At 35.3% G+C, this 26,266-nt stretch overlaps 6 protein-coding genes across 7 annotated transcripts; 4 read left to right on the top strand and 2 right to left on the bottom strand.

Annotated features, from left to right (window-relative positions):
- The first annotated feature begins 41 nt into the window (after positions 1-41).
- LOC100176451 (ergothioneine biosynthesis protein 1-like) lies at positions 42-9,175 on the top strand. Its single transcript, XM_009860355.3, has 17 exons — positions 42-60; positions 291-408; positions 525-589; positions 1,293-1,405; positions 1,913-2,050; positions 2,501-2,699; positions 3,003-3,120; positions 3,407-3,541; positions 3,941-4,078; positions 4,418-4,658; positions 4,866-5,030; positions 5,573-5,744; positions 6,289-6,563; positions 6,713-6,794; positions 7,260-7,354; positions 7,815-7,893; positions 8,474-9,175. The coding sequence occupies exons 2-17, from the start codon at positions 329-331 to the stop codon at positions 8,650-8,652; spliced, it is 2,274 nt and encodes a 757-aa protein (XP_009858657.1). The 5' UTR covers positions 42-60; positions 291-328; the 3' UTR covers positions 8,653-9,175.
- A 728-nt stretch (positions 9,176-9,903) lies between these two features.
- tgfbeta-na2 (transforming growth factor beta superfamily signaling ligand) lies at positions 9,904-14,249 on the top strand. 2 transcript variants are annotated; one of them, NM_001078369.1, is made up of 10 exons: positions 9,904-10,068; positions 10,423-10,514; positions 10,575-10,634; positions 10,967-11,177; positions 11,620-11,767; positions 12,191-12,335; positions 12,880-13,026; positions 13,308-13,450; positions 13,676-13,801; positions 14,037-14,245. In NM_001078369.1, the coding sequence occupies exons 1-10, from the start codon at positions 9,938-9,940 to the stop codon at positions 14,163-14,165; spliced, it is 1,332 nt and encodes a 443-aa protein (NP_001071837.1). In that variant the 5' UTR covers positions 9,904-9,937; the 3' UTR covers positions 14,166-14,245. The 2 variants fall into 2 exon arrangements, with proteins under 2 accessions (NP_001071837.1, XP_018667376.1); XM_018811831.2 differs by lacking the exon at positions 9,904-10,068 and adding an exon at positions 10,103-10,285 and having other exon boundaries at positions 14,037-14,249.
- A 249-nt stretch (positions 14,250-14,498) lies between these two features.
- LOC101243330 (ATP synthase subunit delta, mitochondrial-like) lies at positions 14,499-15,929 on the top strand. The gene is made up of 4 exons (XM_004226020.4): positions 14,499-14,751; positions 14,897-15,053; positions 15,226-15,314; positions 15,669-15,929. Exons 1-4 carry the CDS (start codon positions 14,599-14,601, stop codon positions 15,786-15,788), a joined length of 519 nt encoding a protein of 172 aa, XP_004226068.1. The 5' UTR covers positions 14,499-14,598; the 3' UTR covers positions 15,789-15,929.
- Positions 15,845-18,573, bottom strand: LOC100185000 (carbohydrate sulfotransferase 3-like). Its single transcript, XM_002130939.5, has 4 exons — positions 17,346-18,573; positions 16,986-17,088; positions 16,563-16,717; positions 15,845-16,199 (listed from the first exon to the last, which is right to left on the bottom strand). Exons 1-4 carry the CDS (start codon positions 18,024-18,026, stop codon positions 16,011-16,013), a joined length of 1,128 nt encoding a protein of 375 aa, XP_002130975.1. The 5' UTR covers positions 18,027-18,573; the 3' UTR covers positions 15,845-16,010.
- A 335-nt stretch (positions 18,574-18,908) lies between these two features.
- On the top strand, positions 18,909-24,021 carry LOC100186668. Its single transcript, XM_009860464.3, has 5 exons — positions 18,909-20,873; positions 21,300-21,466; positions 22,061-22,193; positions 22,762-22,978; positions 23,419-24,021. The coding sequence occupies exons 1-5, from the start codon at positions 18,909-18,911 to the stop codon at positions 23,598-23,600; spliced, it is 2,664 nt and encodes an 887-aa protein (XP_009858766.1). The 3' UTR covers positions 23,601-24,021.
- Positions 24,022-24,024: 3 nt separating this feature from the next.
- rl32 (protein) lies at positions 24,025-25,148 on the bottom strand. The gene is given in 4 exon segments (NM_001032508.2): positions 24,025-24,189; positions 24,437-24,604; positions 24,866-24,960; positions 25,139-25,148. Coding segments are annotated over 3 exon segments (411 nt in total). The 5' UTR covers positions 24,959-24,960; positions 25,139-25,148; the 3' UTR covers positions 24,025-24,039.
- Between the last annotated feature and the right edge of the window lie 1,118 nt (positions 25,149-26,266).

Below are 26,266 nucleotides of genomic sequence, written 5' to 3'. Positions count from 1 at the left end.
TGACTAAATGAAACATGACTTCGACAGAAAAAAAACGCTGAATTTGCCAGACTACTTGAGGTATGAGAATAGCCGCAGATTAAGTGCCAAGTCACGTAGCCTTTTATTCTAAAGTGCATAGTCACGTACTCTTTTATTATTTCGATCGTATTCAGGACCGGTTTGTTTACGTTCTGTTTTACGTGTATGGAGAATAGAAACATTGCTATAGCGTTATAATATTACATCTAGTCTAGTATAATTGATTCTCTGCTTTCTAATACAAATAACATTGCTCTTTTATCAAATAGGCATTTTAAAAGTTAATTCTTATTAACTGCTCGTGACAATGTTGCGTCCAAACGTGCTTACAGGCCAACTGCCAACTGGATCTAATGTACCGTGTAGTTTACACGAATGCACCAAAGAGTAAGTCTTTAGTTCTTTGTTTATTACCACATTAGACGAGAAAATTGAGTGAAAACGTGTGCCATCTTCTCTCACCCTGCTGTTTTAGATTATTGGTGGTAACTTTTTTATCACAGGGATTTACTTGCGTATTTTGAAAACGCGTACGACTTGGACGAGTGGCTTTTTACATCTCTCAAAGGTAAGGCTTTGTTTTTTTAAATTAGTTAGTACATATTTGTATTGAGTTGATTTGTTCGTAATATTGAACCTGCGCCGGTACATTCAAGCATATAAGACCATTACGGACTGCGTGAACAGACATATATTATTTGCATCTAGCCTACTCTACAGACAGAAAATCGATAAAATTGATTTACCCCGCTGAGCATCAGATTATCATCGTTCGCCGGCAAATATGCTCAGCAGCAAAATTTGCAAAATCATTGTGTCACAGAACACACAATGATCGCTTTTGTCAAGAAACAAATTTGCTATAAGACCGCAAATCTCTTCGTTGCTCGACCGACCTTCGATAACCCTTCCTGAATGAGTAAATAAGCTTGCTTTATCCTCGCATGGCCGGAAACGACAGTCGTTATAACACGGATGTTCTGTTTTATACACCCCGTGCCAGCTTACGAGTTACCAAATATGTAACTTTGCGGGTTATTGTTTTTTGTGGCTGATAAATTCAACAACCCATAAGTGACCACTAAGCTGGAGCGTTAAACGTCTTGCCCAAGAACACATACGCCAACAAAGGTAGCAGCGTTTAAGCTGTAGTACAAATATAATTACCAACGTATATTTTACAAGCTCCAAAGCAAACGTATTGGTAGTTAACCACAGGGGAGTTCCCCATAAACATAACAAACCCGATGACATTGCGATTTTCTTTTCAGACGAAGAGTGTTTTTACAAGTGTCCCGATCGTCTACGCTTACCACTGGTCTTTTATTTCTGCCACACGGCCGTGCTTTACATCCATAAGCTAACAATGGCTGGTTTGATAAAGGTGGGGTATTATTTGCTCTTGTTTAATTAAGTTCTTAAACTTGAATGTGATTTAACAAAAACTCATGTGACGCGTTTGAGCCTGTCTCATGTCATTTCGGTATAATGAATAAATCAATATTAATAAATTACAAGGGCATTTGTTATAACAATGGTGTTTTGTTTCATAAAGGCTCGCTTACGAGTTATGTAACTTTGTGGGTAAAAAATATTAGGTGTTTTTCCCAAGGACACATACGCCCACAATGGTAGCAGCTTAACCATAGCTTGTATGACAGCAGTTACAACATTTCTGGGACATATAGTAGAATTGGGTAGATTGGGACACCCTTTTATTTTTTTCTCATTCTATTTGGTAGAAAACTAAGAACATTTACGGAATTATACAATCGTAGCCCCCTTCTCCAAAAGACTGTTGTTAATTGTTAAAAGTACGATCAGGAGATTTGAAATTTAGGTACTAACAATATCCCATCTTACCCCATATGACTCTATTTTTCATTTTTAGGACAGAGTTGATGAAAACTTTGAAGCAATGTTTGAAACAGGTGTGGATGAAATGTCATGGGATGACACGGAAAACTACCGGATGGGTGGAGCTTATAAATGGCCACCAATTGAGAAAATTACAGAGTACAGGAAGAAGGTAAGTTTTTAAGAATGTCGCACAAAAGAGTGAACTTCCATCGCTTAGTTACTTGCATGTAAAAAGTAAATGCTAATTATTTGTTCTATTATGGCATGGTAACCTATTGTTATTACACTTTATTACACTTATTATTACACTGGTGTCCTATTTTACATTCGTAAAAGTAAATACATATATCTGAAACAAAAGATAGTGCGAAACATGATTTAATCTTAATGTACAGTCAGTGGTGTTCATAATGAAATGTATTATTTGTACATTAAGTGTTTTTATTTGACTTGTAAAATAAAATAAGTACTGTGGGGTAAGATGGTACAGAGTATTTTAGAATCTTAAGTCTGCCAATATATAATTCTGTAAATATTTTTTGTTACTACCAAATGGGACGAAAACTCTGAATGAAATATGTCCCATTTTACCCCGCTTAAAGAAAAACTAATTTTATAGGTGAGAGAAATTGTGCGATCAGTCATTCAAAACTTGGATCTGACGTTCCCAGTCACTGAGGATAGCCCATGTTGGTCAGTCTGGCTTGCCATTGAGCATGAGAGGATCCACCTTGAGACATCGTCAGTCCTAATTCGGCAAATGCCTATAGATATGGTGTCTAGGCCTGTTGGGTGGAAGTATGGACCTTTAGCTATGGGTTGGTTGGGTTTGGCTACAATTATTATATTTGAAGTTTAGAGTTTTGTTTGTAAGATGCAAAAAATGTTGTGAGTTTCAGAAATATACTTTTGCATTGTAAGATTTTCTTGTTATCCACTTATTATATGTGCGTTTTGTATAATTTTAATTTTGAATTTACATTCATTTGTTTAGACATTCAGTTATACATTCATTCACATTTTTTCATTCAAGAGTTTTATACAATAAATCCTTGCAAAAAATATCCCCCCCCTTTATTGTGAGATTTTTGTTTCTTTTCTTAACTAAATTATATTTTTAGACAAGCCTGTCCTAAGCAACCCAATGATAATTCAAAAATCGCGGGACATAGTTCTTGGCAAGCATGGTGATTGCTCAGTTTGGGGGTGGGACAATGAATATGGAAGACTAGAATTAAGGTTTGTTTGAATGGATGCTTTTTAAAGTTGCTTTGTAGTAATTAGGGGCGTAAAGTAACCAAGGGAGCTGGTATTTTTTTAATGAAATAGCCTGTTTAAATTACATATAGCATGGCTGTTTTTTAAACCTACATTTTATGTTATTATGGTTTGAAATTCAATGCTGCTGTTAAAGTGGGTCTGCAGTGTTTATGTAAGACACTTAACAGCAATTGCTCCAAACCAGTGATAGAGGTAAAACACAATCGCCATACACTCTTTGTAATCTACATTTTGTTTATTATAGCATTCCAGCATTTGAAGCTTCTAAATACATGATCACGAACCGTGAGATGCTTGGTTTTGTACAGGATGCTGGTTATAATACCAAAAAATATTGGTCTGAAGAAGGTTGGAAGTGGAGATCTTACACACAAGTGAAGTAAGATTATGTCCTTTTTAAGAAACACACACACTTTTTGTTTTAAATCTTTATGTGAACACAAATCTTAACAAACCAATGGTTAGTTCTCTCTGTTTAGCCCATTACCCCAATGGTTAACTATGCAAGCCTTTAATTTAACACATGGTTTAACAGTAACGACTAGAAAAGTATTTTAAATAGGTCATTTTAATATCGTACAAAACATTTCCTAAATTTGGGGAAAAATGTGACTTGCCGTCAAAAAATGTCTAAAATTTGTTTTTAACATTAACAAAACACCCTTTAAATGTTCATAAATCCATGTTTTTAAATAAACTATGTCAATTTATCTGCTTTATTACATATAAACTTTATTATAGTTATGTTTCTATATACTTAAGTTAACCTATCTGACAGACATCCAACGTTTTGGGTTTGCAATGAGAACTGCAAATCCAACTGTGGGTCTGCATTGAAAGAATATAGTCATTGTAACTTTGGTGTTTCAGCTGCTACAACTAACGGAGATCATCATAATACCGATGAAAAATATGGGTAAGATTTGAAATGGATTATTTTAAACAAATTATGGTGATTTCCAAGTGTCTTGCAATTGTTAGACAAGATCTTGGCAGTAATTGCTCCAACCCGATGGTCACTAATGAGTTTTCCAAATTTACACAAGTATAACATAATATTTTGTCATATATTCAAGAAAAATGTTAAATATTAAAGCATTTATATATTTGAATGCTGTAACAGAAATTATAATAATTTATTTACAAAGGAGATGGAAAAAAATTAACTTGTAATTTAATTTTTATTTGTACGACTTTTTTTATTTTATTTTCCATTTATTTTCCTTTTTTATATTAAAATTTATTTTCCTTCCAGGCTGCGTTTAATGTTTGATGTCGTTGCGCTGCCAGCCGACTGGCCTGTGGAAGTCAATTTTCATGAGGCTCAGGCTTTCTGTCGCTGGAAGGGTAATGGCTACAGACTTATTACTGAGGCAGAGCAAGTTATTATTCGAGAATTGGAAAATTTTAACGACTCAGACATTACCTTGGATCCAATTTACAGCAAAAAATCGGAAAAGAAATACAATTTTAACATGTATTATGGATCCAGCACAGTAAGTGACTAGTATTAGTTTCAGACAAATTTAATTTTCTTTTATTTTTTATTTTGTGTTTATTTTTTAAAGGATCTTGTAGGTGGTTTTTATTTTACTAATCCTTTAGTCCAGTGCATGCTTTGAACCTACCATATTTTTAATATACATATTTTACAAGCAAAACTTGTGGAAAGGTTGGTAAAATTAATCTCTTTTGACTTTCAGCCTGTTAACATGTACCCACCCACCAAGTCTGGCTTCTGTGATACACTGGGTAATGTATGGGAATGGGTGGAGGATCATTTCAATGGATTTCCTGGATATACACTGAATAAATATTACCATGATTATTCAGCACCTGGCCTGGATGGAAGTCATGGTGTCATAGTGGTAAGACATTTAATTTAAACTTGTGTTAGCCCTTGTGTTAAAGTATAACACAAGTTGAATAAACAAATGAATGTAACTTATTTATCTTCGAGTGACGGGTAAACGACAGTCGTTATAACGGATGTTCTGTTTTATACACCTCGTGCTAAGTTATGAGTTACCGCGTATGTTACTTTGTGGGTGATTATTATTTTTTTTGTATGTCATTTTCCATAACAAATATTTCAAAAGTTTTTGCCTAAAGTAGCACATACGCTATCCTAAATAAAAAGTGACATAGCACAGTAGTTATAAAATGCTCACTTCATTAGGGTTAGACCAACTGAGGCCTAAATTTCTGGTTCTTCGCCATGCCTTGAAATAGAACCTCACTCTTATACAATATGAGCTCTAGATATTATATTTAGTTTAATGATACTATTTAAAAAAAGGAGTGACAATTGGATTTAAACAGGTAGAGGGGTCTATATTTTATACAACTTGAGGTTTAGATATAATTTTATTAAAAATCAAGAAGGCTATTTGGTGATCTTTTTTATCAGGGTGGTAGTTGGATTTCAACTGGTAATGAAGCATCTAGATTTTCAAGATATGGTTTTCGTCGTCATTTTATGCAGCACGCTGGTTTTCGTGTTGCACGAACATTAGATGGTAAGAAGACACCTGTCATGGTTGTGAAGTCACCGGCAATTAAAACCAACCCTAATGAACCAGGTAAATATTTTGAATGCAGTTTGTTTATTGTAGCAAGTTTTGTTTACTAAAATAATTAAAAAAGTTATCTTAATTAAAAGACACTAAGTAGTTGCAGATGTAGTTACATTATCCATAAAAAAGAACCAGGTTATTTGATGCACACATTTTTTGTATATTTTTAAAAAGCTTGATATCGAAATTTTATGGGTGATGTTGTGTTAATACATTAAGTAGTTACAGAAGTAATTACATATTTAAACATGCTTTTGAATCCTTGTTTTGTTTTAGGTGGAATTCTTGTTTAGGGTATTTCCAATGTAACTATAGTTCCTTTTTTCCGATGTTAAAGCATTATATTGCACTTTAGGCCTATCCATGATGGGGGAAACATAAAAAAACGCCAGTATTAGACTAATGACCAAATATTTTTTGCTTAAGGGGGGGGGGGGGGGGGGGGGGCCGGAAATCCCAGGTCCTTGACAATGGCTTCACCCATACAGAATAGAATCCTTACAATTCAAAAGTTTTTTTTTTTGTTAATTTTCTTGACATATTTACTCAGACTTTTCAAAGAGTGTTTCCTCTTGTGGAGTGAAACTTGTCAAGTGGGATTCATCTAACGTATACTATGCTGAAAAAGATTCAACCAGACTGGTTGAAATGGCTGTGGAGAATTACTGTCCTATGGATAAGCATTTTGCTCAGCATTCTTCATTTAATGAGAAAATTTGCCTAACTGCCTTAAAGGCTGCAAAAGGAATTCCAACGAGCCAAGTTTTATTGGTTGGATGTGAAGCAGGGAAACTCGCATTTGATTTAAGTGCATATTTTGAGAAGGTGAGTTAGTAAAAACCTTTGTGTTCCAACAAGGCAGTAAAAACCTTTGCATTCCAAAAAAACATTGTACTCCTTTATTATGTATGCGCAAATATGGTCAACTTAATGAATTATATTTTCTATTTATTATAATGATAATTTAAACATAGGTTGTTGCTTGTGACCCTTCTACATGTGGCATCTACATTGCTCAACAGCTGAAGGAAAATGGGAAATTTACTCTGGATTCAGGTATTGAAAGTGTTTGTTTCCTTATAGTAGGCTGGGGGAAGACGGAACACCTTTTCATTCTTTTTTATTATCCAATTTGGTAGTAAACGAAGAACATTCAAAGAGTTTTTAACCGTACCCTCACAACTTTCATAGACCTTTGGTAATTGTATAAAACACAATCACATTATTTGGTTATAATGTGCTAAAAGTGTTCGATCTTCCCCCACCTTACTATATACATTAGCTATTTTCAAAAACAGATTTTAAAACTAAAAGGTGTAAATAAGTCATTAAAGTTTTTCTTTTCTAAATATCCAAGAATTGATTTACCATAAACGACTAAGTTTCTTCACATTAAATTTAAACTTGAGCAATTTTATAGATTTTATATCAATGCAACTCCAATTTACCAATACATATATGTCAATTGGCATATAGCATATGTCCTACAAGGCCAGAATTCAGCAATCTTTTTGTGTGTAGATGTTTTTTCAAGCTGTGAAATTGTAAAGAATTCCATCGAAACAGTTCTAAAAGTTCCAGAAAAAGCTATTCCCGAAAAAGTTCAATTTAAGCAGGTGTGGTGAAGTATCTGTAGTTAGGTATACCATTTATTATCTCATCTTTAGTGACTATAAAGTAGTTTAAGTCCTAAAATTACTTAATATTGTTTCTATTATTGTTTATGTTGTATGTATTCTACTTTATGTTGTACACTATTGAGCCAAATGTGTCATTGGGCAAGACACTTATCAAAAATTGCTCCAACCCGGTGGTCACTATGGCCAAAATATCAGCCACTGATAAAAAAATTACATTCAAAATTCAAGTTTTCAACACTTCAGTCATTTGAGTTAAATCAAACTCCAAGATTATTAATACACTGACTATTTGATCATGGTAGTTCACAGGTATCTGGTCAATTCATTATCATGAATGATAACTTTAGGAAAATAAAGGCACTCATGAAAAATAAAAATAAAAAAAGGATAATAAAGGCTCCGATCTTTTTCAATAACAACATTGTATTGGTTTCAGCTATCATGGCTGCCTTATGAGTTTAGAGGAATTGATCTGATCATATGCACCATATTGGACAGAGATCAGAAGGGAGAGGGTAAGTTGTCTATGCTGTTGGAGCATTTAGGCATTGCCAGATGTGTTTTGTTGCAGTATATATGGAATAGTAGGGTGGGGGAAGATGGGTCACCTTTTTACTTTTTATTGCATACTTACGACTCCCAAAGACCGTTGTTAATTGTTTAAAACACGATCAGGATATTTGGATATTATATGCTAAAGGTGCCTTGTCTTCCTCCACCCTACTGTATACTCACACTCTATAACACACTCTATATATTACCAACTTCTGCAAGGATCTGGTGCTATGAAAACGTAACAGACAAAAATCATGTACATTGAATTGTATAATAAAAGATTGTAATATATGGTAAGGTGTGGAAGATGGGACACCTTCAGCACATAGTATCCAAATATCCTGTTTGTGTTTTATACAATCACCAACGATCTATGGTAGCCTTGAGAATACGGTTTTAATATTTTCTTGAATGTTATTTGTTTACTACCAAATGGGACGAGAAAATAGAATGAAAGGTGTCTCATCTTCCCCCACCCTATGTAAAAGAAAGAAGTGAAATTCTAAACAAGTAAACTCATTACATGTTAAATGTTCACAGCTTGGTTGCTGAGAATTAAGGATCTTCTTAATGGAATAGAAGCTGGTACAGCAATCATAGCCAGCAGTTGGCCAGCATTGAACATGCAGGCCGAGTTCAATCCATTCCGCCTCATATCGGAGGAAAAATTTGAGTTCGTTAGTGGAACTCAATACATTACAGTGTGGCAAGCAGCATAAACACTTGATTTTTAGTGTTGTTGTACAGGGCCATTTATCTGCTAATTATTTTGGCCGAATATTTCAGCTTTTAATTGAGCACTTCTGAACGCTTTGTTATATAAGCATCGTACCTATTAATACAAGTATATTCTCGTTTTAGAATTTTTTATTGATTACAAAATCTGTATTACATTAGGCTTTTCGTTTGATTTATAGTAGGTTGGGGGAAGATGGTACACCTTTTCATTCTATTTACTCGTCCCATTTGGTAGCAAACAAAGAATATTCACAGAATTATAAAACCTATTCTCACGACTCACATGGACAGTTGCTAATTGTTTAAAAAACGATCAGAATATTTGGATATTATGTCCTAAAGGTGTCCCATTTCCTCCCGACACTACTATATCACTAAAACGATTGCGTTCATATTTCTTCAAGATTTACTCTCCATAACTAACTGCAGTCATAGGGTAATGTAGTTGTTTAGCGATAATACACACGCATTTAAAAAATCACCAAAATAAATAATACTAACTTGTTTGTTGTTTATACCAAACACTGAAAAGGTAGGAAAGAATTGCTGTTATCTTTCTATGCGTGCGGGCTAATTTGTTATTTTTGGTTAAATCGTCAGTTTTCTATAAGCAGCAACAGAAATGAATTAGCTAGGAACAAATTGTTACATTCCATTTTTGTTTAAAGTCACTGTAAAGATCCAGCGGTCGCAGATGTAATGCTTGTTACTAATGCTAGGTATAGTACGGTGGGGGAATATGGGACACTTTCTCAGCAGTCTATTTTCTTGTCCCTTTTGGTAGAAAACAAAGAACATTCAAGGAATTATAAAACCGTATTCTCACGACTCCGATTGACCGTTGTTAATTGTTGAAAATACGATCAGGATATTTGGATATTATGTGCTAAAGGTGTCCCGTCTTTCCCCATGCTACACGCAGTAATGCGCTTTGCAAAAGCTATCATGCCTCGGGAGGAAATCTCGAGCTCTGCAGACGTTGATGGCTATACTTCGCCGCTGCCGAACGGTGAGCACAAGGAAATAATAATAAGCCAATTTAAATGGTAAGAAAGCACAGAACCGCAGCGCTTTGTGGATTGCGGCAATCAGTGCTTTATTTTAGGCGTGGTGTAAGCTGAAAAACCAGTCTGGGTTGGATACAAACCTGAGTTTTAAAAGACTATGTATCAGTTTGTCTGTTTTGTTTAGAGTGTTAATTTTTAAAGTTTTATTCAATTTTTAGGTTGGAGAATCAAAGTTGAATAAGTTTCAGTGTCATACAGAATGGCATATTTGCGTTTTTTAATTATTTGTCTCGCTTTATGTGTATTTTGTTTAATTGGTTCAACCAAATGTCAAAGCTTATCCAGGAGAGAAGAACTTCTGTTAAAGAGATGTTTAGATAAAAGTAACGTGTAAGTAATATGGGCAGTGGGCTACTGTGGGGTAAGATGGGATATCGTAAGAATATATACCAGCTTTTCTGGTTGTATGTTAATTAGTTAACAATAATTTGTTGAGTTGCGGGCTACGGTTATATCATTCTGTAAATATTCTTTGTTTACTACTAAATGGGACGAGAAAATAAGAATACAGTATGTTTCATCTCCCCCCTACTCTTTGTTTCAATAGGTAAATATATAAGTACATTTAGCCTACATCTGGTACCGTTTTTGTAACGATAAAAATCACTGCTGCTAGTTAACTTAAAAGACATAGAAGATCTAAAATACGCACTGTTGGTTTTTTATATAATTTTTGTATTTCAGCACGCGAGAAAATCGTACATTATCAAGCTCTTTAAAATCAAGACAATGTATCCGTTACCTGCAGGAACTAAGTGCTATTGAATCAACGGCAGGTATTTATATTAGCATATACATGTCTTTAAACACTTTACATATTTGTACTTTAAATCAAGCTGACCAACGCGACCAAAACGAAGTGGATCCGCAAGCGAACTTGTTCAGTTACGTTTCAGGTAGATTTATGTTATATATATTATGTTATCACATTTAATTTTACTATCTTTCGTATCGTTTGTACCAGTTCTATATCGTTTGTATTGTATAATTAATAAGGGTCACATGCTGCAGATATGTTGAATAAATTGAATATCATCGCGTGTCGGTACATCGACAGTAGTTATACCACGGCTGTTCTGTTTCATACACATCGTGCTCGCCTACGAGTTATCACGTATTTAATTTTTTGGATGAAAAATGTTTTAGATTTAACGTTTTATTTTCAGTATTTTTATATAAAAATATAAAATATAATTAACACTTATTATTAATTATTTTGTACTTGTAGCTATAACTAACTGGCGAAACAAAGAAGGGAGTCTTGGCAACTTGCTACTGAACCGAGCAGGGTCGTGTCATCATCACTCTAAAAGAATGTACCATTATTGGACCGATTTCTTTCTCGCACGGCAAACCACGTCGATTGTGGCGCTTGCAGCACAGAATAGAACCTGGGGTGCAATGCATGGTAAATTGCTGCTACGTCATTCTACAGCAAGGTAAACGAATTTGGTTGGGAAATATTACAGAATAGTTGTATATGACACACCACGGTGGGTATAATAAATATAATATATAGAGTAGGGTGGGAGAAAATGGGACACCTTTTCATTCGATTTTCTCGTCCCATTTGGTAGTAAACAAAGAACACTCAAAGAATTATAAAACCGTATCCTCACGACTTCTATAGACCGTTGGTAATTGTTTAAAACACGATCAGGGTATTTGGATATTATGTGCCAAAGACGTCCCTCTTCTCCGTTTCTACTATGACACAGTATTGCGAGTTATACCAAAAATACGCAATGTGGAAAATTAATGCAAATAATCGGATGTTGGATAGATTGTGGATTTTAACGGTTAAAACGTATTACAAAAACTGTTAGCTTTTTGTTCAGCCATTGCGACATCGACAAAAAAATTAACGGAAATTTGTCTTAGGCATTTACCAGCAAACTTAGTTGCAGCCGAGTTGGTTGTGGTAAGGAAGAAACCTTCGGTAACTCGGGAAAAATTTGGAAAATATAAAACTCTGGTTACAATGAGAGAAGCGGGAGGTCGGACTCGTACATTGCATGCAGGGTATCAGGTATTTTCGTTATATAAGTGTATAATATGTTAGTAGGCCTATATAGAATGCCATTATATAATAACGTAGGGGGAGACTGGACTCCTCTAGCACATAATACCCAAATATTCTGATCGTTTTCTAAGCAATCAACAACGGTCTAAGGAGTCGTAAGGATACGGTTTTGTAATTCTCTGTTTTGTTACTACCAAATGGGACGAGAAAACTGAACGGAAGGTGTCTCATTTACCCCACCAAACTATAAAGACTGCAATAAAAAGTACACTCGTTTCACCTCGATATAGTGTTTTTTCCGAGGCGCCCTCTTAACTACGAGTAATGCAAATATACTTAAAAGTATGTACAAGCAGAACAGCGTTTTTAACAGATCATTTACCGCCATATAGGTAGCAATGCTGAATAACTGAAATGTTAACTTTGCAGTCCTCCTGCCCACACAGAGAGAGTAAATTCCTCATGCTCAATCTTGACACTCGGTATATTACAAATTGGCTTGCGAAAAGGAATTCAACAAATTTGTTAATATTTTCGCAAATTATTCCACGAACAAGATACGGAGGCACCACAGGTAATCGTGTGTGTTTGTTATTGTTTCTATGTGAATATGGATAGGCTATTAGCATTTATAATGCTGTTGTTCAACGTATAGTAGGGTGGGGAGGACGGGACTCCTTTAGCACATAATATCCAAATATTCTGATGGTGTTTTGAACAATTAACAACTGTCTATGGAAGTTGTGGAAATACAGTTTTACAATTATTTGAATGGTCTGTGTTTTATATACCAAATGGGACTAGAAAATAGAATGAAAAGGTGACCTATATTATTTATGTGGTAAAATATTGGGTAATGAGCTACTCTGAGCTATACATGCTAGAATCCCTCGCATGTCGCGCTATAAGATCTTATATAATCGATTAGTAAAAAGTAGTCAATCGCAGGGATAAATAGGTTCAAACTGTGTCATCCTAACCATAGAAATACGATTTATATTGTTAAAAAATAATTTTGGTTTTAACAAACACAATTTTTTTTTAAATGTTTAAAAACATTTTTTGACGATTTTTAAAACAAAATGTTAAAAAAATCTTCACAAATAATCTTTTTGTAGAAACTCTTTTACCAGTTGACGTGGTGCAACACATAGCCGGTTTGGTGCTGCATTTTCAAAGGCCAATTAACTCTGAAACTTACCGGCTGCGCTCTTCCGCCCGTTTGCGGCAAGCAGTTCACGCAAGTTTCCCTCCAACTTCCACAGGTAAAACAGTGACAAGCTAATGTACTACTGGGGGGAAACATGGGATACCGTTAGCACCTAAGTCCCATAGTTTCTGATCATGTTTTGATGAATTATTAGGTCATGTCCCATCTGATCCCACCCTAGGCTATTATATGATTTTTTTTATAAAAACCTTATTGAGCTTATAGTAAAACAAAACAAGTACAAACTTTTAAACTTAAAATCTTTGATGATAACGTACGTATTACGAGTTCTTACATAAAAACTATATGACTATCAGTAGAGTTGTTGTGTTCCAGTCCGGAATCGACGTAAAGCTGCGATAAGGCCGCGTACTCGAACCCGTCACCAACACGTACATAGACCCGAACACAGATTACCAAGAAGAAGGAAACTTACCTGCAGTCTTGAACCATTTGTTGTACCTAAATCCGTTACCCAGGTAACATAAATGTGCGCACTTTTCTTGGTAGATTAGAATGAATGGCCCAACACGTTTTTCAGACTGGTAGAGAAAAAAAAGGAGAAAAGAAAAAAAACAATCGCTCAAAAAGTCACACGCTTTTACTTTATTTAGTCAAGGCCACGTAAAGAAAAATAAATTTTTAGTCATGCCAGGCAAAATACATCTTCTTCATATAATATGTTTGTACTATCACCTCCACAGAACTTAAATGTAACTTGGCCGGAGAACGGAAAACGCTTCTGGGATATTTCAAGATGCGAGGGATTGTGTAGACATCCTATTCCTGCTCATATCAGCCAAACCAACCATGCAATTGCAATAAACTCGGCAAGTAGATTTTAAAATTACTCACAAAACTGTGTTAATTTACAAGGTGTATGTAATAGAATAGAAAACATGTGTTATAACTCCCAACATATGAGAATAAAAACGGTACAAACATTTGTACTATTTACATTTAAAACTAATGCCCCAGATAAATGCTACGTGTTATACTTAGGTTTGTTTTTAATCGCATATGTTAATTTTATTGCAAGAATCTAAACCAATGCTTTTTTATCAGCACACCACTAAAGGAGCTTGTTGTGTTCCAATACGACTAAGAGCTATGGATTACATTCATTTACGGAACGGAGAACTAAGAACCGAATCGCTGGAGGAATTAGTTGCGTTGGAATGTGGCTGTCGATGAGAACTGTACATTTTCTTTACTTTACACGTTTCGTTGTTGTGTAAATATTATTAATTAATAAAAATAAATTGTATTACAAGTGTACCAGACGTATTATCGTTTGCAACAGAACTCAAGAGCGAAGTAGACTACAAGAATGTACATGTGTACAATCTAAATTGAGATAAAATTGTTTAGAAAATATTAGTTACTTTATTAAATTAACAGACCAAATAAAAAGTCAACAGAATGTGCTTTGGTGGCAGTATTTTAAATTGCTCCCCGATTACCTTTTCACACTTGAGACCGTGGGACCATCGACAGGTTATTCTCCTAACTGTAGCGTGTAGCAACATTGTTAGGTCAGGTGTCATTGAACATTTGTAACGTTGGTTTTGAGACTTAGGTTACAAATTAAAGTTTAAATTGTTTAGCATTCCTTCAAAGTAACACAATGTCTTCTGTTGTACTTCGACTCTGTTCGAGAACTGCCCGTGCAGTCACTCGCGTGGCAGCATTCAAACCACAGCATCGTAATTACGCCGAAGCAGCCGCCGCTGTAGCTCAACCCGGCCAGATGTTATTCACCTTCGCTGCCCCTGCAGAGGTAAGTTATGTGAAACAAATCCGTCTTTTTCAAGGTTTTGTCTATTTTAATCCTGCGTAAATAATTCGTGCCAATAACCTGCTGTAAAAAAAAGTTATAAAATGTTTTAATAATCTTTGTCATAAGAATTTTCTTTTTCAATCAGGCATATTATGAATCCAGCACAGCGGTGAGACAAGTTGATGTTTCGACCTCCACCGGCTCCATTGGTATCCTTGCCAACCATGTTCCAACACTTGGTGTTCTTCAACCAGGAGTAATTACCGTGTACGAAACAGAAGGAGCAGTCAAGAAATTTTTTGGTAAAACTAATTGACATTTTAACGCATCTTTTTGTTAATGAAAATTATTAACACCTTTTTTTTAATTTTCTCAATTCTACTTGATAGAGCTTGGTAAAATGTTATGTGAGAATGAGATTCATATGTTTTCTTGTATACAAAAATGTTCATATTTCCACCAATGTCTCCACAGTGAGCAGTGGATCATATTGTGTCAATGAAGATGCCTCAGTTCAAATCAACGCTGAAGAAGCTGTTCCAATCGAACAACTGGACAAAGATGTAAGTTTTGTTACTCAGTCTTTTTCCTTTTTGTATTTTCACAAGTGATCAAATGATTTAACTTTTTTTGGTTTTACTTTGTGAGAGTGTGGTAACAGTAGCGGATATTATTTAAATAAATATGCTTGTTTTTCATGCCGAAACACAGTGTTTAGCTAACCTTTCTTTACCCAAGAGGTTCCGGGCTCAAGGCTTGATGCTGCTACCATTGTGGGTGTATTAGTGGTGTAGGGCTGGACATTAATAAAAAATACCCCTAAAAACATTACCTACAAAATTAAATGCATTTATCTCCTCATATTCCTGCATTTTTGTCTCTCCTATTTATCTTTAGTTTTTATGTCTATTTTACAGCTTGCAAGGGCCAATCTGACTAAAGCACAATCTCAATTGTCGAGCGCAACGACTGAAACTGGCAAAGTTGAAGCCCAGATTGCAATTGAATGCAACGAGGCTATTATCAATGCTGTGTGATGCGTTGACAACAATTTATTTTAATACTTTACTTTCAAACTAAAAGTCCCCTCTAGTTTCCCATGGTTCAAATTTTATTTATACATACAACGTGCTAAACAATTTACTCCAAATTCGTTCAATAAAAACAAATGTCAAAAACGTGTAAAATGAAACCAACAGTGTAATAAAAATTAGAAAAACAACTTCTGATTAATTTAAGCAGGTACAAAACTGGCCATTTCACCACAAAGGTAATGTTTCGTCGTTTTGTTCTTTTTCGTTCTTTACCGTCAAATATCCTAAATTTTGGAGCACATCCAAGCATTCTGCTTGAATTAGTTGCACAGTTGGGAAGTTCAGAGCTCGCCGCCATTTATTAAGTACATCACTAGGTTTACGAACAGTGGAGAACTCGGAAATGGTTGTTTCCTGAAAGAAATCGTAGAATTCAAAGACCACAGGTAAGTTTAAATACATATGTTGTACACAACACAGCAGGCATGTTACAGAACGCATCGAAGTAAATCGTAGCTATCTGGTGAATTATGTTTTCACAAAAAAAATGAACGAATGTGAATGTTTTATTCTTACGTGGCGGAGCAAAGTGAGTCGTCATAATTGTTTCACATGCCCCGTGCCACATATATATGAGTTACCAGCACGTATGTAACTTTGTATGGGGCTATTTTTTTGTAAGATGGCAGACAATTATTTGGTCAACCTATACAAGGCACCACTGAGTTAGACAAAAATACACATTCGTTTTTCCTATTGATCATAAAGAATCTAAACCTTTATGTTTTCTTCTGCCGACATCGAATTATTTACCCAATCTTGTATACTGTGCGGAACCGGTTCGTCCACGAACCGATATATTTCTCTCACCACTTGCATGGGATTTGTCGTTATATCTTCGTGGCGTATTCTCATGTACTCGCCATTTTGACCTGAATGTTTTTAAATCTTTTTCACTGTACCATAGGTTAGGGGTTACTTTCCCATCCATTTTTTGGTAAGCAAACAATATTTCAAAATTGATATAACCGTATCCTCACAATCGACTCAAAAATGGGGTGTTGCATATTACTAAAACCAACTCGGGGACTTTGGGATAAGTACTATAACATTGGGGATAGGGCAAACGAAAGTGTTATTAACAAAATATCTTTTAAATAGTTTCTTGTAATTACGAAATATTCAATACACATGTCTCACCTTTCCAATAGGAATTAGAGAAGCGAATATTCTTCCGCAGGCGGTTGCAGAGAGTTTTTGCTTCTGCCTTTAAAGTTTCGTTGTTTGTTTGGTCTTCAATTAACTGAAAGCAGCAAAGTTTGGAAGTGTAATAAACATGGGATAGTTATAGCACACTGTGAGATAAGATGGGATACTGTTAGCGCCTATATATTTCCTAATTGTGTTTTAAAATTAACAGGTTCCTTTAAATCACGGTAATACCATTATACAACTTTTAGCTCAAATATTTCTTGTTTATTACCAAATGGGACGTGGGAGAATATGTCCCATCTTACCCCATAAACCGATTATTATTTTAAATATTTTGAAAACCATCACCTTCATTCTTGAAGAAAGAATTGCTCGCGGGTCACGAACGAGATGTACGATTCGTATATCCAAATCTTCCGTCTTTATTAAGTGAGCTAAATTCTGTAGCTCGCATACACGAAGTATCTTGTACACTACAAGTTTACTCTTCGAGCATATTGCGCTTATAATAGTTGGCTTCAAAGGAAGCTGACAATTACTGTAATTACTCTGCTGGCAGGCCGATTCGTACCTTGCCAGTAACGGTAAATGGCGTTCCTCGAAACAAATGTTGTTTTTCAAGCATTGCGCGTACTTGTCTGTATGCTCAAGAACGGTGAACGCATTCTTGTAGATTTCACTTATATTTTTGAAATTACATTCTGTAAACTGTCTCAAAGCGTTTATTCGTTCTTCGCGAAGCAAATCACAAGTTCTTGTAAACGGGAATAGTGGTTCAAATAAGTAAAAAGCTTCCGGGTTTTGGTTAAACACTTCTCCAAGGAAGGTAGAACCAGATCTTTTTGTGGTAAACAAAATTACAACCTTTTGACGACTGTAGCTGCTAACTCTCTTGCCGTAGGGAGTTTGATTTTTTACCATCGACGGGACTTTGGTAAATACAACGCTTATACCAAAAATGCACAGAGTCCATATTAAAAATCTGCACAAACTTGACGTCTTTATCTTCCATCTCCGAAATAAAACCATTCCATAAACCCGAATTAGCTCTTTGTTGCTTCTGTTGCTGTTTCAAAAAACTGCACTCGTACACCTCGAGGTGATAAGGTAGTTAGCGGGTATAGCCTCAGGCCTGTGGCGAGTTAAATAACAATTCAAAACGTAACAAGGAGTTAATGAATTTAAAGGAAGCGGGACATTGTATTTCAGTGTATTCACAGACAATGACCGTACATATTCGCATACATTGACCGTACATTTTCACAGACGTTGACCGTACATATTCACACACAATGACAGTACATATTCACATAAATACATTGACCGAACATATTCACAGACATTGACCGTACTCTGATGTTATGTAATCGCACATCAACCACACATAGCCGTAGATCATACATCATGGTTGTAAGCTCAATTTACCACAAAGCCACAATTAAAAACTGGTCAATGCCCTAGTTTTGGCCAGTTATTTATATAGAATATGGGTGGCGCAATTTTGCTGTTTGGGTTTGCGTTTATCGTTTGGGGAATACCCGTTTCTTGTAAATAAAAGTGTTTTACTACGTTTTGTTTTTGAAGGGTGTCTATATTAAATAAAAAACAGGAACGGTTAGGAGAGTTAGAACGTAAATTACCAAAAGTTAGTTTATAATTTTTTGTTTCCGTCGTCCAGCCTTTTTCGAATTCTATCATTCTTGTGCTTGACAATATCATTCTTTTTATTGCGATTTATAGGTCTATTCGGTTTCAGATTCTTATAAAAAAACACCATTTCACGTAGGCATATGGATAGAGCATGTTATTTGTTTAATATAAATAGTAAAAATAGTGACAAATATGGTAATTTTGACGTTTAATAACCTCATGTTTATTAGATCTTGAATATTAGGTTGAAAATTACAACAAATGAGTTTCACTCCTTTTCGTGGTCGCCGTGGCAACCAGCACAACCCACAATACAATGCAGATTATAATTCTTTTAACAATAATGAAGAATTTGGTGGTGCTGGATATGGTGGTACAGACAACACATATAATGAATATGGTTACGACGATGAATCGTATTCTGGGGAATGGGAGCAAGGTAATGGAAATATGAATGCATATGATGCTAACTGGGGTAGACAAGAAGATTTTGCATATGGTAATAATGCAAGCGAGCAAGGGTATGCGGAGCAATGGCAAGGGGAGGAGGAATTTTATGGGGATGAATTTGGTGGAGGAGTGGGGCAAAGTTGGAGCGGTGATAATATGGGGTTCAATAATCAAAGAGGCTGGCGTGGTAAAAGAGGGAGAGGGGAGCACCTTCATAGAGGAAGAGGTGGACCTGGAGAGAGAGGATTGATTAAAAGAGGACATGGAGCAAGAGGCGGCAGAGGATTTCTTGATTCGAGTAAAAGAGGACGTGGCATCGAGGGAAGAGGTGGTTTCGTTAAAAAGGAAGGGCGGGGTAAATTACGCAGAGGTTTGTTTCCAATTTTTGGACCACAGCGTGGAGAAAATGCTGATAAAAGCAGAGGAGGGTTTGTAGCAAGAGGACAAAATATACAACAAAGAGGGCTTTTGAATAGGGGTGGAATTTCACCAATGAAAAAAACTTCCTTTGTGGAAAGGGGTAGAGGTGTTGTTAAAAGAGGGAGAGGTGTGATGATGGGTGGAGGAAGAGGTTTACTCCCCTTACCAAGAGGTTCAATGATTAAAAGAGGAAGAGCTGGGATTACTGAAAGAGGAAGAGGGATGTTACAGAGAGGGAGAGGAGATCTTAAAAAGAGTGATGTTGGAGGACATGGAAGGTGGAAGAGTTATCAAGATGGTGGAAACAATTCTACATGGCAGGATAATGAAGAAAAATACATGCATGGTCGTAACCCACCACAGTATAGAAATGAATACACTGAAATTCCTGAAGAGAGAGAATGGGGGGGTGTTGGGTATGGTGAAGATCAGTGGCAAGAGGATCAGAGTTGGAGCATTGGCGATGCACAAAGTAATCGAAAAAGACCTTCTGGTATGGAGAGCAATCAATTGAGAAAAAGTAAAATTCCTAACCGGGGTCGTAATTCTGGTGTTGGGGATTACAGTCAGAGGTATGTGGACAACTATGATGGAGGTTATGCTGAAGGGTTTGAAAAAACTGAAAACATTGAAAAAACTAATGCTGAAGAAGGGGTTGAAGTGTATAAGCAAGGGATAAAAAGCCTAGGAAGAGAAGAGAGATATGGGTTTGATATTGTTACAGTTACGAAGCAAAAAAATGAAGACAGTTGGCCACCATTTGGGTTGGAGAGCGTAATACAGAAGAGAAGCAAGGAAATTCTTGTTGATAAATTATTTAGGCTGCGCGTTCTTAATTTAAATCAGGCCGTTTTATTAATGCTAAAACACCTTGCAAATTGTTTGGTGTTTCAAAATAAAATAGAAGAAGATATGAAAGATACTACCCAGAAAGTTAAAGATATTTCAAAAGCACAAGAATCTGGTGCTGATAGTTCAAAATCAAAAGTTGCTGGTAAAACAGAAGAAAGTTCAGATGATACTGCCTCAAAACCCAGAGAGAATAGGCAAGACCAGTTGATCAGTATTTTAGAGGTGACGATTAACGAAATACTGGAATCGCGGAAGCTGGAAGAAAAAATGAAAAAACTCGAACAGCAAACCAGCTCTCCTAATAAAAAGGAAGTAGATAAATCGCCAGAACCATGTCCAGAAAATTCAAGTCAAGTTGTTAAGCATTCAGCTCCGACAGCGTTAGAACGAATTGATGAAGCTGACAAGGACCAGAGATTGATTGGTGTTGTTGGTTATGGTTGCGCTAATATACGATTAATGCTTAACAGTTTACAACACCTGGGTCATGTTGTGTTGTGCAAAGTAAGTAATAGTAAAGATAATAACAAATGAATTTAACTGTCTGACATGCCGGCATGGTAATGGGTTCAAGGCTCATCAATCTATCATTGTGAGCATATGTGTCTTTGGGCAAGATATTTAACAGCAAATGCTTCAACCCAGGGTCACTATTCACTAATGAGTTGTCCAAATTACCAGCCATACATTAAAAAAATGCCCCAAAAATAATCACTCACAAAGTAACATACATAGTAACTGGTAAGCTGACACAAGGTCTATCAACACCTATGTTATAACAACTGTCGTTAAAAATAGTAGCCTATTGTGTGAATTAAAGGCATACAGAACTATTCAGTTTATTAATTATTCTATTACAGAGAACTCAAAAATGTTTTGCAATTAATTCTACATCTTGCAACACATTCACAAGTTATTTATATTTTTTAGAACAAAGTTACGAAGTCCTTTTTGAGGTTGTTTCCTGATCTTATAATTGAAGCATTTAAGAGCGACCCTAAGCATGATGTAGAATTATACACAGTTGTACTTGATGAGGAAAATGAAATTATAAAAATCACACATTCTAATTTACTCAATGCTGTTGTGGAAGTGAGGTATGTACATTCTTTATGATGTAATGTAATCGGTTCAAGCTGCTTGTGTATTTTAAAACTTTAAAACATTAATTTGAAAATATTTTTTGCCAATCAAAATTAAAAACAATATATATATTTATTTTTATTTTTCTTCTACTAAGTAGATTAATTTAATAGGTTATAAAAAATAATGTGATGGTCATTCCTATATTGGTAAGTAGGTTTTGTATAGTTGCCAAATTTCATTTTTAGCTACTTAAATCTATAAAACTTCTAAACACTAATTGATAATAAACAAGTTTCTAGGTTTAAAACGTATAAAGTACTGTGGTCTAATGTCTAAGGGTAATTATAGAATTTTAAACTATATATAGCTGTAAAATTTAAAAAAATGGTGTGAAAAATTAAAAATCAGTAGTTTGGGTAATGAAAAATAGACAATCTTGTAACTAATAGCTTACAAATTCAGTTTGCAACATCTCCTGAATTTGCATTTTCCGATAAAAAAACTACAAAGTTTGGTAGAATAACTGACACTGCCAATAGCTTTGAAATTCCGGCCTTGAAACAAAAGGTCATTATTTAACAATTGTGTGTTGCCTATTAATCCAGGCTTACTTCTCCGAAATATTCACTCTCATGGTGCACTGACACAGCTGAAGAAAATCCAACTAATGGTTTAAATGTTGATAACTGCCTCTCTAATCTTACATTGATACGACGAACGAGATGGTTTGACCGTAAGGTACAAACATACAACTGCTGTTCCAAAACCACATTTATATACTAATTCCAGAAAATACAAAATCTAAATATTAAGATTTTCAAAATTGCAGCCTAACTGTCTGGTAACATGTGTGAGCACAAAAGTAATCAAGAACAATTCTGTCGACTGACACATTATTGAAAACAGTGTTTGGATACTTATTGTACACGGTACAATATGTAAACTAAATGCTTGGTTTTCAAATACAAATGTTAATCTTAGCACCAATGTATACCCAAAGACCCACCAAAATCACGTCTAATAAAAACAGTTTGATATCTGTTTTCAATCAAATTTAGGTAATCAAATAAATAGTGACTTATGTAACTGCAGTTTAGTACCAGTTTTTAAAAAAATGGTCAGACTGTAAGTTACAAAGCACCTTCTAATGTTTCTAATGTTCCAGTAATAGCAAATACAAAATTGAACAGAATATGGAACCAGTTGCATACAAATAATGTTAATATATAGGAATTGGGATGCTCATTTTACAACGAAATCTTGAATGGGAAATATTCAAATAAATTTCATTACTTTACGATAACAGATAAACAAAGCACCAGTAAAAGTTGGGACCATTCGATTATTCCTTGATATGAAGATACGTGGTAATGGTTGGGCCGATACACCAATGTGGATTGTATTTGTAGTAGTCAACTTTACTAGTGAGGTGGGAAACAACAGTAAAGTTGATAGTGATCACCATGAAGTTACTGCACAAGATCATCAGTGGATTGCTAGCTTGTTTCTAAGGACATTAGAAGGTTGGTTGTTTTGTGTAAAGTTTGTTTGCATGATTGGTGTTGGCAGTTTTTTGGTACTTTTAGGTCACATTTTAAGTCTAGTCTGGTTATGCTAAACTTTTTAGGTTAAAAGAAAGTTTTTTTTTTACAATCCGAATTCCGTTCTCATTATTAAGTGACTGTAAGTTTATTGGTGACTCTAACATTTTTTTTGCAGTGCATTTCGGTATAATTGCTTTTGTTGTACTTTTGGTCTACGGTAAAGTCATACGGAATATTAGGTGTATGCCATGAGATGAGAGTTGGATATTTTAGTTCTATCTAGTGCTGTTGTCCTGCTTAAACTTATGTGCGGTCAATTTTAGCCTTGATGCTGTTTACGACCCCTAACAGTATTTTAACTAAAGATTATACAGTCATAGGTAATACTGTGTATATGGTATAAGAGTTATTTTTTATAGTTCTTGCTAGCGGTGTTCTTCTGCCAAACGAACACGCAATACTTGATCCGTGTGAAGAAAACATGACAATCAATAAGTTGTTGACATGCCAACAAATGGAGAACATAACTTGTGCAGCACAACGAGATTTGCGATATGTTTGCCAAGGGAAGTTTGAAGAAGTTCTAGGATGTACAATTTAGCTCAACTATATTTAATAACGCTGCTGAAAGCCTGAAACTTATAAACACTTCGTAGAGCTGGAAACTTTTGTTTCAATTCTTTTTTAGGTAATCCGATACATAATACCGAGTCTTAAAAGTATGGTAGGTGCAATTTTGTTTACAAACTCTTAGTTAATTTTATCAAAAAAAAGTGGTTCAGAAACCTGTCTTTGCATGCCAGTTTTTTATGAATGCATGTGTGCCTGCGAAACATTTATTCAAGGAGCTTTTTCATCAGCTACTTCAAACTGATCTAATGCTAGCTCTTTTTATTTAACCCCAGGGGTTGCTCATAACTGGCAGCCGTTTTTCTTTCAACATCATTTCTTTCATTCTTGCAATGTGTAATTCACCACCTTTTCAACTCATTGCAAGTTCAAAATAAATCAAGACAAATGTGTCTGAAACCGCTTGTTTTTTATTCATTCTCTTCGCTTCTCAACCTTGCATTAGGATTGGTAACATGGATGTTTAGTTCACCGGCACGTTGTACAATCACTTTACGCTTGCGACTGGACACGGCGTGTGCAATCTCAGCCGCGAATTTTCGGTTGGACATCATAAGGACCTATTAAAAAAAGCAAAAATTTAATTTATGTTATTAATATGCCTACTTTAACTACAATGTGTTTTAAGTTTACAAGCATTTATTACTCAGTAAAAATGCAGAATACAATTGGCTGACCACACTATCACACATTAGGCTAATAATGGACAATTCTGGTTAAATCCAAGGTCTCATGGTGTGCTTTCATATGGACCCAGACCGCATAGAATACACTTTTATTTGGGTACTAGTATTACATCGAATTTACCTCTAAATCCCTAACATTGTGGACAAGAAGTTTACGGAATCCATGGTGGTCTCTCATACAATGTCTTGTCTTCTTTTCACTTCCATATCCAATGCTGGGCATAAGATATTGACCCTTGAATCGACGTCTTACTCTGCTGTCAATACCCTTTGGTTTCCTCCAGTTTGGCTAAACAATATAACTTACGTAAAATACATCTTTGCATAAATTTTAAACAAAAGTAATCATTACTTAAAACATATATTTAAAACAAAATATAGTATTAGAATCCTTACCCTATATTATGAATGACCCCAAACTACCATTCTCTTAACACTTTCTACCAGCCTAATATGTAAAATAAGGAGATTTTTGACTAGTGCGAAAAATACTGTTATATAGCATAGGCCAATATGTTAAACTACTATATAGTGGGCTTATTGTAGTTACCGCGAGTTTCTTATATCGGTCAGACTGGTGACGGATGAACTTCTTCACCCTCTTCTTCACTATCTTCTTCTGGTTTATCGGACGTGGAGACATGGCTGAAATTGAACGGAGATATAAATTTGACGTAAGCAAGCCTGTTCCTAATTTGCGCTTTTCTAATTATTTCCGGCAAAGTTTTTAACTTTTTGTGACTTTTCTGTATTGAGCCGTGTAATGATATTAAAATTTGTCTAAAACATTGCCTAATTTGTGTGTTTTGTTATTAAAACTCACCGAAACTTCCACCCTAAGGTCCACAAAATGTAAAAAGGGTTTTGGAATCGAGATTCGGCAATCTCGTGTCGGTGTTCAAACAGCGCCGCATGTGGTCAGATTTCACGTGCGTGTTTGGTGGGGAGTTTGTGTATTTTAAAACTTTTTGCAATTCTGTCCTGATTACAAAAAAGATAACAGTAAACGGTGATAAATATACAACCTTTATTGCTGTTAGCTAAATCCTGCCTAACTTTAGATCTTGGCATAAACATGGGACAAGTGCGTCTCTTTTGTTGCCACTTCTTCGTTAAGTAAAAAAAAACATGTATTTTAAAATATCAATACAATTTCAGTGAGTAACAAAACGGAAAAATCCACAAAGCCGTAGGCCTACGTTTTTGGAGGGTCGGATTACGCTTTTCCTGTTCAACACACGTAGTTGTTTTTTTTCCTTATAAATACAACCAAATATGGTCAAAACAGAAGTGAGTTATCCATATACTACGGTGAATCGTGCACAGGATTTCCAGCCCAATTGACCAGACGTCACATCCTACCCCGGATCCTAAAAAGATATAAAAACTAGCAGCGCGTGTTAAAAACATAGGCCTTTAGTTAAATGAATGGTAGTGTGAAAATTGGTTATGAAACTTACTGGCGTACGTCTAATTTACGATAGTTTTCGTGTTAACTTCTATAACATTTTTTATGGTTAAAATCCTGTCCTTTTTTCCACAGAAAAATGAATACTTCAAAGTTGGTTATCGTTTTTGCTCTGCTCGTCCTTATGGCTGGAACCACAGTTGAAGCAATTTGGCCACTTGTTAGTTTTGGTATTAGAGCAGCTATCGGCCGAAGAAGACGTTCATGGGGGTGGAACAAGTACGTATAGGTTATACTTTGATTCCACAAACCATATTATATTGTATACCTAATACAGGGCACTAGTGTAGAGCAAATGTGTTAGGGTGGGGCAAGACGGGACTGGGTCGTGTTTGAAACAGTTAACAACGGTCTATAGTCCTAGGAAAACGGTTTTATATTTCTTTGTTTTCTACAAATTGGGTCGAGAAATTAAATTGAAATTCTTTTCCTACCCTACTACAATTAAAAATCACACCCCTTTTTTACCTAAGTATGTTACTT

The sequence above is a fragment of the Ciona intestinalis genome, chromosome 5 (genome assembly GCF_000224145.3).
Source record: "Ciona intestinalis chromosome 5, KH, whole genome shotgun sequence".
Taxonomy (NCBI): domain Eukaryota; kingdom Metazoa; phylum Chordata; class Ascidiacea; order Phlebobranchia; family Cionidae; genus Ciona; species Ciona intestinalis.
The sequence above is the reverse complement of the archived record's forward strand: the minus strand, read 5'-3'. Positions and strand labels throughout refer to the sequence as shown.

Coding starts and splice junctions, on each gene's coding strand:
- LOC101243330 (XM_004226020.4), top strand. CDS start 14,599: ATGTCTTCTGTTGTACTTCGACTCTGTTCGAGAACTGCCCGTGCAGTC. Junction 15,054..15,225: donor AGCAGTCAAGAAATTTTTTG/GTAAAACTAATT, acceptor ATGTCTCCACAG/TGAGCAGTGGATCATATTGT. Junction 15,315..15,668: donor TCGAACAACTGGACAAAGAT/GTAAGTTTTGTT, acceptor TCTATTTTACAG/CTTGCAAGGGCCAATCTGAC.
- LOC100185000 (XM_002130939.5), bottom strand. CDS start 18,026: ATGGTTTTATTTCGGAGATGGAAGATAAAGACGTCAAGTTTGTGCAGA. Junction 17,089..17,345: donor TTCTTTCTTCAAGAATGAAG/GTGATGGTTTTC, acceptor TGCTGCTTTCAG/TTAATTGAAGACCAAACAAA. Junction 16,200..16,562: donor CGGCAGAAGAAAACATAAAG/GTTTAGATTCTT, acceptor GATTTCTTTCAG/GAAACAACCATTTCCGAGTT.
- LOC100176451 (XM_009860355.3), top strand. CDS start 329: ATGTTGCGTCCAAACGTGCTTACAGGCCAACTGCCAACTGGATCTAAT. Junction 590..1,292: donor GCTTTTTACATCTCTCAAAG/GTAAGGCTTTGT, acceptor TTTTCTTTTCAG/ACGAAGAGTGTTTTTACAAG. Junction 5,745..6,288: donor AACCAACCCTAATGAACCAG/GTAAATATTTTG, acceptor ATATTTACTCAG/ACTTTTCAAAGAGTGTTTCC.
- LOC100186668 (XM_009860464.3), top strand. CDS start 18,909: ATGAGTTTCACTCCTTTTCGTGGTCGCCGTGGCAACCAGCACAACCCA. Junction 22,194..22,761: donor CGAGATGGTTTGACCGTAAG/GTACAAACATAC, acceptor TTACGATAACAG/ATAAACAAAGCACCAGTAAA. Junction 22,979..23,418: donor GTTTCTAAGGACATTAGAAG/GTTGGTTGTTTT, acceptor TATTTTTTATAG/TTCTTGCTAGCGGTGTTCTT.
- tgfbeta-na2 (NM_001078369.1), top strand. CDS start 9,938: ATGGCATATTTGCGTTTTTTAATTATTTGTCTCGCTTTATGTGTATTT. Junction 11,768..12,190: donor CATTGCATGCAGGGTATCAG/GTATTTTCGTTA, acceptor TTAACTTTGCAG/TCCTCCTGCCCACACAGAGA. Junction 12,336..12,879: donor AAGATACGGAGGCACCACAG/GTAATCGTGTGT, acceptor ATCTTTTTGTAG/AAACTCTTTTACCAGTTGAC.